The sequence below is a fragment of the Heptranchias perlo genome, chromosome 15 (assembly GCF_035084215.1).
Source record: "Heptranchias perlo isolate sHepPer1 chromosome 15, sHepPer1.hap1, whole genome shotgun sequence".
Taxonomy (NCBI): domain Eukaryota; kingdom Metazoa; phylum Chordata; class Chondrichthyes; order Hexanchiformes; family Hexanchidae; genus Heptranchias; species Heptranchias perlo.
In genome coordinates, this window is record NC_090339.1 from 1,572,988 (window position 1) to 1,586,095 (window position 13,108).

The following is a 13,108-nucleotide window of genomic DNA, read 5'->3' on the forward strand; positions in this document are numbered from 1 at the left end:
TAAATTACATCTGAATAATCTCTACAGTTTAAATGTGTGTAGGAGTGACATCTGCATAATCCTAACAGTTTAAACCAGATCTGGAGTGTCATCTGGATAATCCCTTCAGTTTAAACCAGTTCAGGTGTAACACCTGGATATGCATTACAGTTTAATCCAATGCAGAGTGACACCAGGATAATCCTTACAGTTTAATCCAGTGCTGGAGTGACATCTGGATAACCTTTACCATTTAAACCAGTGCAGGAATGAGATCTGGATAATCCCTACAGTTTAAACCATTGCAGGAGTGACATCTGGATAGTTGTTATCATTTAAACCATTGCAGGAGTGACATCTGGATAATTGTTACAGTTTAAACCTGTGCAGGAGTGACATCTGTATTGTCCTTAGTTCAAACCGGAGTAGAAGTGACACCTGGATAATCCTTACAATTTAAATCAGTGCAGCAGTTACATCCGAATAACTGTTACATTTTGCACCAGTGCAGGAGTGACATCTGGACAATCCCTACAATTTGAACCAGTGTAAGAGTGATATCTGTATAGTCCTTTCAGTTGAAACCAGAGTAGGAGTGACATCTGGAAAATCATCACAGTTTAAGACAGTGTATCTGGATAATCCTTACAGTTTAAACCAGTGCAGGAATGACAGCTGGATAATCCTTACACTTTAAACCAGTGCAGGGGACATCTGGATAATCCCTACAGTTTAAAACAATTCAGGAGTGACATCTGTATAATCCTTGCAGTTTAAACCAATGTTGGACTGACATCTGGATAATCTTTACAATTTCAACCAGCGCAGGAGTGACATCTGGATAATCCTTACAGTTTAAACCAGTGCAGGGTTGACCTCTGGATAATCCCTACAGTTTCAACCAGTGCAGGAGTGACATCTGGATAATCCTTACTGTTTCAACCAGTGTACAAGTGACATCTGGATAATCCTTACGGTTTAAACCAGTGCAGCAGTGACATCTGGATAATTATTACAGTTTAAACCAGTGCAGGAGTGACATCTGGACAATCCTTACTGTTCAAACCAGTGTAGGAATGACATCTGGATAATCTCTGCAGTTTCAATTAGTGTTGCAGTGATGTCTGGATAATTGTGACAGTTTGCACCAGTGCAGGAGCGACATCTGGATAATCATCACTGTTTAACTCAGTGTGTCTGGATCATCCTTACAGTTTAAACCAGTGTAAATTACAGCTGGATAATCTCTACAGTTTAAACCTGTGTAGGAGTGACAACTGGATAATCACCACCATTTAAGCCAGTGTATCTGGATAATCCTTACAGTTTAAACCAGGGTGCCTGGATAATCTTTGCAGTTTAAACCAGTACAGGAGTGACATCGGGATAATTGTTAGACTTTAAACCAGTGCAGAAATGACAGCTGGATAATCCTTACAGTTTCAATCAGTGCAGGAGTGACATCTGGATAATCCCTGCAGTTTAAACCAGTGCAGGAGTGACATAGGGATAATCTCTACAGTTTCAACCAGTGCAGGAGTGACATCTGGATAATCCCTACAGTTTAATTGAGTCCAGGAGTGACATCTGGATAATCTCTAAATTTCAGACAGGGCAGGAGTGGTGTCTGGATTAAACCTTACCGTTTCAACCAGTGCAGGAGTGACCGGGATAATCCCTACAGTTTCAACCAGTGCAGGAGTGACCGGGATAATCCCTACAGTTTCAACCAGTGCAGGAGTGACCGGGATAATCCCTACAGTTTCAACCAGTGCAGGAGTGACCGGGATAATCCCTACAGTTTCAACCAGTGCAGGAGTCACATCAGTATAATCCTTGCATTTTAAACCAGTGCTGGACTGACATCTGGTTATCTACAGTTTCAACCAGTGCAGGAATGACACTTGGATAACTCCTCCAATTTAAAGCAGTTCAGGTATAACATCTGGATATGCCTTACAATCCAATGCAGGAGTGACAGCTGGATAATCCCTACAGTTTCAACCAGTGCATGAGTGACAACTGGATAATCCTTACAATTTAAACATTTCAGGTGTATCATCTGGATATGCCTTACAGTTTAAACCAGTGTAAGAGTGACATCCGGATAACCTCTACAGTTTCAACCAATGCAGGAGTAACATCTGCATAATCCTTACTGTTTAAACCAATGTTGGAATAACATTTGGATAATCTCTACAGTTTTAGCCAGGACAGGAGCGACTTCTAGATAATCCTTACAGTTTGAACCAGTGCAGGGGTGACATCTGAATAATCCTTACCATTTAAACCAGTGCTGCAGTGACATCTGGATAATCTCTACATTTTTAACTAGTGTAGGAGTGACACCTGGATAATCGCCACCATTTAAGACAGTGTATCTGGATAATCCTAATGGTTTAAACCAGGGTGTCTGGATAACCCTTACAGCACTGGTTCAAACTGTAAGGATTATCCAGATATCACTCCTGCATCTGGATAATCCTTACTGTTTAAACCAGTGTAGGAGTGACATCTGGATAATCCTTACTGTTTAAACCAGTGTAGGAATGACCTCTGGATAATCTCTATAGTTTCAACCAGTGTAGGAGTGACATCTGGATAATTGTTACAGTTTAAACCAGTGCAGGAGTCACATCTGGATAATCATCACTGTTCAAACCAGGGAATCTGGATAATCCTCACAGTTTCAACCAGTGCAGGAGTGACATCGGGATAATCCTTACAATTTAAACCAGTGCAGAAATGACATCTGGAAAGTCCTTACAGTTTAAACCAGTGCAGGAGTGACATCTGGAAAGTCCTTACCGTTTAAACCAGTGCAGGAGTGACATCTGGATAATCTTTACAGTTTAAACCAGTGCTGCATTGATATCTGGATAATCTCTATAGTTTCAACCAGGGCAGGAGTGACATCTGGATAATCCTTACCGTTTCAACCAGTGTAGAAGTGACATCTGGATAATCCCTGTGCAGGAGTGACATCTGGATAATCCTTGCAGTTTAAATCAATGCTGGACTGACGTCTGTATAATCTCTGCAGTTTCAACCAGTGCAGTAGTGAGACCTGAGTAATGCCTACAATTTAAACCAGTGCAGGAGTGACACCTGGATAATGCTTACAGTTTTGATATATATTAATGATTTGGACTTGGGTGTACAGGGCACAATTTCAAAATTTGCAGACGACACAAAACTTGGAAGTGTAGTGAGGAGGATAGTGATAGACTTCAAGAGGATATAGACAGGATGGTGGAATGGGCGGACACGTGGCAGATGAAATTTAATGCAGAAAAAAGCGAAGTGATACATTTTGGAAGAATGAGGAGAGGCAATATAAACTAGAGGGCACAATTCTAAAGGTGGTGCAGGAACAGAGAGATCTGGGGGTATATGTGCAGAAGTCGTTGAAGGTGGCAGGGCTGATTGAGAAAGCGGTTAAAAAAGCATACGGGATCCTGGGCTTTATAAATAGAGGCATAGAGTACAAAAGCAAGGAGGTTATAATGAACCTTTATAAAACACTGGTTCAGCCATAGCTGGAGTATTGTGTCCAATTCTGGGCACCGCACTTTAGGAAGGATGTGAAGGCCTTAGAGAGGGTGAAGAGGAGATTTACTAGAATGGTGCCAGGGATGAGGGACTTTAGTTACATGGATAGACTGGAGAGGCTGGGGTTGTTTTCCTTACAGCAGAGAAGGTTAAGAGGAGATTTGATAGAGGTGTTCAAAATCATGAAGGGTTTAGATAAATTAAATAAAGAGAAACTGTTCCCATTGGCAGACGGATCGAGAACCAGAGAACATCGATTTAAGTTGATTGGCAAAAGAGCCAAAGGTAACATGAGGAAAAACTTTTTTACACAGCGAGTGGTTATGATCTGGAATGCACTGCCCGAGGGGGTGGTGGAGGCAGATTCAATCATAGCCTTCAAAAAGAAATTGTATATATACTTGAAGGGCAATGGGGAAAGAGCGGGGGAATGAGACTAACTGGATTGTTCTTACAAAGAGCTGACACGGGCTCAATGGGCTCCTTCTGTGCTGTAACCATTCTATGCTTCTATGATAAACCAGTGCAGGGGTGACATCTGGATAATTGTTACAGTTTAAACCAGTCTTTGATTAATTTCGAGGAAGACACAGGACCAAACCAGTCTGGATCTTTTCTTGACCAATAGCATTGAACACCTGACACATGAGATAAATGTATCTCGATTGCTTATTGGGCAATGATCAGGTGACCTGTGAATAGGCATCAAAAGTACCCCTTGTCTGACCATTCTTTTTAATGATACTAAATTGAGTTCGAGGGGTATGAGTTCGGAGGGTATGAGTTCGGAGGGTATGAGTTCGGAGGGTATGAGTTCGGAGGGTATGAGTTCGGAGGGTATGAGTTCGGAGGGTATGCTGAACATCAGGATGAATCTGGAGCTTTGTGAGTGTAGAAGTCAATCTCGAGTGATATGGAAGTGTTTTTCCCGAATTACATCCCACAGAAAGACAGAAATCATGTGGAAATTCTTGAGTGCTTCGAGTTACACTTTCACCCAGATAAAAATAAATTACTTATTCCAATTCCAATCGTTCACTCCTGCCAACATGAAATGACCTTTTTTGTTGCTGCTGCACACTCGAATTTCACAGCACTTAAATTGCTTATCAGTGACATCTGACCAGGGAGGAAGTGATAATCTGTTTATAACATCTGTTAGAGTGCAGGAGGACGTTCCTCCTAACTCACAGCCAAAAGAAAAAAGGCCTACACGGGGGAATTGTGAAGATGCTGCACAGTCACTGTCACTTGTCGGGTATTGACTTAAATCACTTTCAAAAACATCTCCAGTCTCTCTACTAGTTAAAGCTTCTTTGCTGTTTCCCTGTCCCTGCCGACTTTGCTTTTTCTGAAACGTGCTCCACTTTACAGAGAGTTATGCAAGCTCTTTGTTAGTCTGAGCAAATACAAAAAGCCCGATAAAGGTTGATTTACCTGCACAACAGCTCCACCCAGTGTCAGATCAGCTTTCACCATTGAGGTATCTCTGTACATTTCATAGAACAATGCCCAAGCATGAATTTTCATTGCATAAAAAAGTGTAAATGGCACATTAAATGGCTGTAATGGCAATGTACAGTCAGTACAGTCAGACCCAGTTAGATCAATAAAGCAGTTCAAACCTTGAGAGAACTGTGAACATGCTGATCTCCACTTGTACCTGACTTTACGTATGTGATTGCTACTAAACTATTTAGTTTTCCTGTTGCTATAGGCTCCACCCACAGAGAGACTTCCTGCCATGTATCTCATGGATTCCATCATCAAGAATGTCGGAAGAGATTATCTGCATCTTTTTACACACAACATAGTTTCCACTTTCGTTGGTGCTTTTGAAAAGGTACTTGCTTTAGCCTCTGCTATTTAGTTATTTCCTCCTGTTTTGTGTCTAATTCTCCTGTTAGCGTAATGCACCAAGTGAGCGAGAGCAGGTGGGCAGGACTGTCGTTTGGTGAAGGCGGTGGGTTTGCTAACTGGCAGGATTTCCTAATCCTGGTCAGACCAGCATGACAGTGTCAATCTGGTTAAACATCCCTACAGTGTGTTTTGTATAACAAGTAACCAGTCATACAAGAGATAGGATTAAAGGGACATTGGTAGTGTGGATACAAAATTATCTAAGGGACAAAGCAGAGAGTGAACGGTTGTTTTTCAGACTGGAGGGAAGTATACAGTGGTGTTCCCCAGGGGTCAGTATTAGGACCACTGCTCTTTTTGATATATATTAATGACCTGGACTTGGGTATAGAGGGGATAATTTCAAAGTTTGCAGATGACACGAAACTCGGAAATGTAGTAAACAAAGTGAAGGACAGTAACAGACTTCAGGAGGACATAGACAGACTGGTGAAATGGGTAGACACATGGCGGTGAAATTTAATGCAGAGAAGTGTGAAGTGAAACATTTCAGTAGGAAGAATGAGGAGAGGCAAAATAAACGAAATGGTACAATTTTAAAGAGGATGCAGGAACAGAGAGACCTGGGGGCAAATGTGCATAAATCTTTGAAGGTGGCAGGGCAGGTTGTGAAGGCTGTTAAAATCCTGGGCTTTATTAATAGAGGCACAGAGTATAAAAGCAAGGAAGTTATGCTAAACCTTTATAAAACACTGGTTAGGCCTCAGCTGGAGTATTGTGTTCAATTCTGGGCACCACACTTTAGGAAGGATGTGAAGGCCTTAGAGTGGGTGCAGAGGAGATTTACTAGAATGGTGCCAGGGATGAGGGACTTCAGTTATGTGGAGAGACTGGAGAAGCTGGGATTGTTCTCCTTAGAACAGAGAAAGTTAAGGAGAGATTTGATAGAGGTGTTCAAAATCATGAACGGTTTTGATAGAGTAAATAAGGAGGAACTATTTCCAGTAACAGAAGGGTCAGTAACCAGAGGACACAGATTTAAGGTGATCGGCAAAAGAGCCAGAGGCGACATGAGGAAACATTTTTTTTCGCAGTGAGTTGTGATGATCTGGAATGCATTGCTTGAAAGGGTGGTGGAAGCAGATTCAATAATAACTTTCAAAAGGGAATTGGATAAATACTTGAAGGGAAAAAATTTACAGAGCAATGGGGAAAGAGCAGGGGAATGGGACTAATTGGATAGCTCTTTCAAAGAGCTGGCACAGGCACGATGGGTTGAATGGCCTCCTCCCATGCTCTACCTATTATGATGCAAGAGTACTGTGGGCACTTCCCCAGCGCCACATTTGTGCCTTAAATGTGACCTGTTTTACTTATATCTACTGATGAAAGAGTTTCCTCCTGTAGTGACAATTTTACTACAGTTGACCGAAGCATCTTTCAGCTTGGGAGGGGGATTGTCCAGGGTGCCCACTGCTGCCCCTGCTGGGAGGGGGATTGTCCAGGGTGCCCACTGCTGCCCCTGCTGGGAGGGGGATTGTCCAGGGTGCCCACTGCTGCCCCTGCTGGGAGGGGGATTGTCCAGGGTGCCCACTGCTGCCCCTGCTGGGAGGGGGATTGTCCAGGGTGCCCACTGCTGCCCCTGCTGGGAGGAGTGCACGTGGCTGCCAGGTGAGAGCAGGATTGGGCGCGTCTCTGAAAGCCCTGCCCGACACCCACTGTCTGGGCTCTGATATGGTCAATGTGAGACACCTGCAAACTGATCAATTACTGTGGAAATGCACGTCACTGAGAGTCAGCACCTTCAGGGGAGGGGGGAGGGAGTCGGCACCTTCAGGGGAGGGGGGAGAGTCAGCACCTTCAGGGGAGGGGGGAGGGAGTCAGCACCTTCAGGGGAGGGGGAGAGAGAGTCAGCACCTTCAGGGGAGGAGGGAGAAAGTCAGCACCTTCAGGGGAGGGGAGAGAGTCAGCACCTTCAGGGGAGGGGGGAGGGAGTCAGCACCTTCAGGGGAGGGGGGAGAGAGTCAGCACCTTCAGGGGAGGGGGGAGAGAGTCAGCACCTTCAGGGGAGGGGGGAGAGAGTCAGCACCTTCAGGGGAGGGGGGAGAGAGTCAGCACCTTCAGGGGAGGGGGGAGAGAGTCAGCACCTTCAGGGGAGGGGGAAGAGAGTCAGCACCTTCAGGGGAGGGGAGAGAGTCAGCACCTTCAGGGGAGGGGGGAGAGAGTCAGCACCTTCAGGGGAGGGGGAAGAGAGTCAGCACCTTCAGGGGAGGGGGGAGAGAGTCAGCACCTTCAGGGGAGGGGGGAGAGAGTCAGCACCTTCAGGGGAGGGGGGAGAGAGTCAGCACCTTCAGGGGAGGGGGAAGAGAGTCAGCACCTTCAGGGGAGGGGAGAGAGTCAGCACCTTCAGGGGAGGGGGGAGAGAGTCAGCACCTTCAGGGGAGGGGGGAGAGAGTCAGCACCTTCAGGGGAGGGGGAAGAGAGTCAGCACCTTCAGGGGAGGGGGGAGAGAGTCAGCACCTTCAGGGGAGGGGGAAGAGAGTCAGCACCTTCAGGGGAGGGGGGAGAGAGTCAGCACCTTCAGGGGAGGGGGGAGAGAGTCAGCACCTTCAGGGCAGGGGGGAGAGAGTCAGCACCTTCAGGGGAGGAAGGGAGCCTGGAAACAGGGCAGGCTCAGGGCAGAGCAATTCAGTGCATGTCAGTGTTAATTACTTTACATTGTAGGTGGACGAAAGCACCAGGAAAAGTTTGTTCAAACTGCGTTCCACATGGGATGATATCTTTCCCTTGAAGAAACTCTATGCCTTAGATGTTCGAGTCAACACTATTGACCCTGCTTGGCCGATTAAAGCTTTACCCCCAAACATAAACACCTCAAGTATTCACGTAAACCCAAAGTTTTTGAACAAGGTGGTGAGTATCTGGATGCCGTTCCTAAATTGCAGCAACATTTTATTATTTTGTTAGATGGTTATTGTGATTTTTTTTTTAGCTTTTCCATTACAGTGAGTTGTAAATTGACCCAATATTTGGTCCCGTCTTAGCCCGAAGAAACAGCTGATGTAACCACAGCCCCCTCTGTCAGTGCGGCTCCTGCAAACCTGGATGACGCCCAGGAGCAAATTCGACAGCAGCTTCTAGCAAAACAGAAGCAGTTACTGGAATTGGAACGTAAGAAGTTGGAGCTGGATTTGGAGCAGACTAAAGCACAGCTGGTTAGTGAAAGATTTTCAGTGTCGTCATTCCCACTGTGTTAGTTGGTGTCAGCGTTCCCACTGCGTTAGTTGGTGTCAGCGTTCCCATTCTGTTAGTTGGTGTCAGCGTTCCCATTCTGTTAGTTGGTGTCAGCGTTCCCGTTGTGTTAGTTGGTGTCAGCGTTCCCATTCTGTTAGTTGGTGTAAGCATTCCCACTGCGTTAGTTGGTGTCAGCGTTCACACTGCATTAGTTGGTGTCAGCGATCCCACTGTGTTAATTGGTGTCAGCGTTCCCATTGTGTTAGTTGGTGTCAGCGTTCCTATTCTGTTAGTTGGTGTCAGCGTTCCCATTCTGTTAGTTGGTGTCAGCGTTCCCATTCTGTTAGTTGGTGTCAGCGTTCCCATTCTGTTAGTTGGCGTCAGCGTTCCCACTGTTTCAGTTGGTGTCAGTGTTCCCACTGTGTTAGTTGGTGTCAGCGTTCCCACTGCGTTAGTTGGTGTCAGCGTTCCCACTGCGTTAGTTGGTGTCAGCGTTCCCATTCTGTCAGTTGGTGTCAGCGTTCCCACTGCGTTAATTGGTGTCAGCGTTCCCACTGTGTTAGTTGGTGTCACCGTTCCCATTCTGTTAGTTGGTGTCAGCGTTCCCACTGTGTTAGTTGGTGTCAGCGTTCCCACTGTGTTAGTTGGTGTCAGTGTTCCGATTCTGTTAGTTAGTGTCAGCGTTCCCATTCTGTTAGTTGGTTACAGCGTTCCCACTGTGTTAGTTGGTTACAGCGTTCCCACTGTGTTAGTTGGTGTCAGCGTTCCCACTGTGTTAGTTGGTGTCAGCGTTCCCACTGTGTTAGTTGGTGTCAGCGTTCCCGTTGTGTTAGCTGGTGTCAGCGTTCCCATTCTGTTAGTTGGTGTCAGCGTTCCCACTGCGTTAGTTGGTGTCAGCGTTCCCACTGCGTTAGTTGGTGTCAGCGTTCCCATTCTGTTAATTGGTGTCAGCGTTCCCACTGTGTTAGTTGGTGTCAGCGTTCCCACTGCGTTAGTTGGTGTCAGCGTTCCCATTCTGTTAGTTGGTGTCAGCGATCCCACTGTGTTAGTTGGTGTCAGCGTTCCCACTGCGTTAGTTGGTGTCAGCGTTCCAATTCTGTTAGTTGGTGTCAGCGTTCCCACTGCGTTAGTTGGTGTCAGCGTTCCCATTCTGTTAGTTGGTGTCAGCGTTCCCGTTGTGTAAGTTGGTGTCAGCGTTCCCGTTGTGTTAGTTGGTGTCAGTGTTCCCACTCTGTTAGTTGGTGTCAGCGTTCCCACTGTGTTAGTTGGTGTCAGCGTTCCCACTGTGTTAGTTGGTGTCAGCGTTCCCATTCTGTTGGTTGGTGTCAGCGTTCCCACTGTGTTAGTTGGTGTCAGCGTTCCCATTCTGTTGGTTGGTGTCAGCGTTCCCATTCTGTTGGTTGGTGTCAGCGTTCCCATTCTGTTGGCTGGTGTCACCGTTCCCATTCCGTTAGTTGGTGTCAGCGTTCCCACTGCGTTCGTTGGTGTCAGCGTTCCCACTGCGTTCGTTGGTGTCAGCGTTCCCACTGCGTTAGTTGGTGTCAGCATTCCCACTGCGTTAGTTGGTGTCAGCGTTCCCACTGCGTGAGTTGGTGTCAGCGTTCCCATTCTGTCAGTTGGTGTCAGCGTTCCCACTGCGTTAGTTGGTGTCAGCGTTCCCATTCTGTTAGTTGGTGTCAGCGTTCCCACTGCGTTCGTTGGTGTCAGCGTTCCCATTCTGTTAGTTGGTGTCAGTGGTCCCACTGCGTTAGTTGGTGTCAGCGTTCCCACTGCGTTAGTTGGTGTCAGCTTTCCCACTGCGTCAGTTGGTGTCAGCGTTCCCACTGCATGATTTGGTGTCAGCGTTCCCACTGTGTTAGTTGGTGTCAGCGTTCCCATTCTGTCAGTTGGTGTCAGCGTTCCCACTGCATGATTTGGTGTCAGCGTTCCCACTGCATTAGTTGGTGCCAGCGTTCCCATTCTGTTAATTGGTGTCAGCGTTCCCACTGCGTTAGTTGGTGTCAGCGTTCCAATTCTGTTAGTTCGTGTCAGCGTTCCCATTCTGTCAGTTGGTGTCAGCCTTCCCACTGCATTTGTTGGTGTCAGCGTTTCCATTCTGTTAGTTGGTGTCAGCGTTCCCATTCTGTGAGTTGGCGTCAGCGTTCCCACTGTTTCAGTTGGTGTCAGTGTTCCCACTGTGTTAGTTCGTGTCAGCGTTCCCACTATTTCAGTTGGTGTCAGCGTTCCCACTGCGTTAGTTGGTGTCAGCGTTCCCATTCTGTTAGTTGGTGTCAGCGTTCCCACTGCGTTAATTGGTGTCAGCGTTCCCACTGTGTTAGTTGGTGTCAGCGTTCCCATTCTGTTAGTTGGTGTCAGCGTTCCCACTGTGTTAGTTGGTGTCAGCGTTCCCACTGTGTTAGTTGGTGTCAGCGTTCCCACTGTGTTAGTTGGTGTCAGTGTTCCGATTCTGTTAGTTAGTGTCAGCGTTCCCATTCTGTTAGTTGGTTACAGCGTTCCCACTGTGTTAGTTGGTTACAGCGTTCCCACTGTGTTAGTTGGTGTCAGCGTTCCCACTGTGTTAGTTGGTGTCAGCGTTCCCACTGTGTTAGTTGGTGTCAGCGTTCCCGTTGTGTTAGCTGGTGTCAGCGTTCCCATTCTGTTAGTTGGTGTCAGCGTTCCCACTGCGTTAGTTGGTGTCAGCGTTCCCACTGCGTTAGTTGGTGTCAGCGTTCCCATTCTGTTAATTGGTGTCAGCGTTCCCACTGTGTTAGTTGGTGTCAGCGTTCCCACTGCGTTAGTTGGTGTCAGCGTTCCCATTCTGTTAGTTGGTGTCAGCGTTCCCACTGCGTTAGTTTGTGTCAGCGTCCTCATTCTGTTAATTGGTGTCAGCGTTCCCACTGTGTTAGTTGGTGTCAGCGTTCCCACTGCGTTAGTTGGTGTCAGCGTTCCCACTGCGTTAGTTGGTGTCAGCGTTCCCACTGCGTTAGTTGGTGTCAGCGTTCCCACTGCGTTCGTTGGTGTCAGCGTTCCCACTGCGTTAGTTGGTGTCAGCGTTCCCATTCTGTTAGTTGGTGTCAGCGATCCCACTGTGTTAGTTGGTGTCAGCGTTCCCACTGCGTTAGTTGGTGTCAGCGTTCCAATTCTGTTAGTTGGTGTCAGCGTTCCCACTGCGTTAGTTGGTGTCAGCGTTCCCATTCTGTTAGTTGGTGTCAGCGTTCCCGTTGTGTTAGTTGGTGTCAGCGTTCCCGTTGTGTTAGTTGGTGTCAGTGTTCCCACTCTGTTAGTTGGTGTCAGCGTTCCCACTGTGTTAGTTGGTGTCAGCGTTCCCATTCTGTTGGTTGGTGTCAGCGTTCCCATTCTGTTGGTTGGTGTCAGCGTTCCCATTCTGTTAGTTGGTGTCAGCGTTCCCATTCTGTTAGTTGGTGTCAGCGTTCCCATTCTGTTAGTTGGTGTCAGCGTTCCCATTCTGTTAGTTGGTGACAGCGTTCCCACTGTGTTAGTTGGTGTCAGCGTTCCCATTCTGTTGGTTGGTGTCAGCGTTCCCATTCTGTTGGTTGGTGTCAGCGTTCCCATTCTGTTGGCTGGTGTCACCGTTCCCATTCCGTTAGTTGGTGTCAGCGTTCCCACTGCGTTCGTTGGTGTCAGCGTTCCCACTGCGTTCGTTGGTGTCAGCGTTCCCACTGCGTTAGTTGGTGTCAGCATTCCCACTGCGTTAGTTGGTGTCAGCGTTCCCACTGCGTGAGTTGGTGTCAGCGTTCCCATTCTGTCAGTTGGTGTCAGCGTTCCCACTGCGTTAGTTGGTGTCAGCGTTCCCATTCTGTTAGTTGGTGTCAGCGTTCCCACTGCGTTCGTTGGTGTCAGCGTTCCCATTCTGTTAGTTGGTGTCAGTGGTCCCACTGCGTTAGTTGGTGTCAGCGTTCCCACTGCGTTAGTTGGTGTCAGCTTTCCCACTGCGTCAGTTGGTGTCAGCGTTCCCACTGCATGATTTGGTGTCAGCGTTCCCATTCTGTCAGTTGGTGTCAGCGTTCCCATTCTGTCAGTTGGTGTCAGCGTTCCCACTGCATGATTTGGTGTCAGCGTTCCCACTGCATTAGTTGGTGCCAGCGTTCCCATTCTGTTAATTGGTGTCAGCGTTCCCACTGCGTTAGTTGGTGTCAGCGTTCCAATTCTGTTAGTTCGTGTCAGCGTTCCCATTCTGTCAGTTGGTGTCAGCCTTCCCACTGCATTTGTTGGTGTCAGCGTTTCCATTCTGTTAGTTGGTGTCAGCGTTCCCATTCTGTGAGTTGGCGTCAGCGTTCCCACTGTTTCAGTTGGTGTCAGTGTTCCCACTGTGTTAGTTCGTGTCAGCGTTCCCACTATTTCAGTTGGTGTCAGCGTTCCCACTGCGTTAGTTGGTGTCAGCGTTCCCATTCTGTTAGTTGGTGTCAGCGTTCCCACTGCGTTAATTGGTGTCAGCGTTCCCACTGTGTTAGTTGGTGTCAGCGTTCCCATTCTGTTAGTTGGT

The 13,108-nt window shown here is 47.2% G+C and overlaps 1 protein-coding gene across 3 annotated transcripts in view; it reads left to right on the forward strand.

The window, feature by feature from the left end:
• Positions 1-1,731: 1,731 nt before the first annotated feature.
• Positions 1,732-13,108, forward strand: part of LOC137332830 (pre-mRNA cleavage complex 2 protein Pcf11-like) — a 251,676-nt gene continuing 240,299 nt past the window's right edge. For all 3 annotated transcript variants that reach the window (XM_067996762.1, XM_067996764.1, XM_067996763.1), the window contains exons 1-4: positions 1,732-1,915; positions 5,249-5,374; positions 8,116-8,304; positions 8,436-8,606. In XM_067996762.1, the coding sequence (XP_067852863.1) occupies positions 5,276-5,374; positions 8,116-8,304; positions 8,436-8,606 (459 nt within the window). In that variant the 5' untranslated portion in view covers positions 1,732-1,915; positions 5,249-5,275. The remainder of the gene's footprint in view (positions 1,916-5,248; positions 5,375-8,115; positions 8,305-8,435; positions 8,607-13,108) is intronic.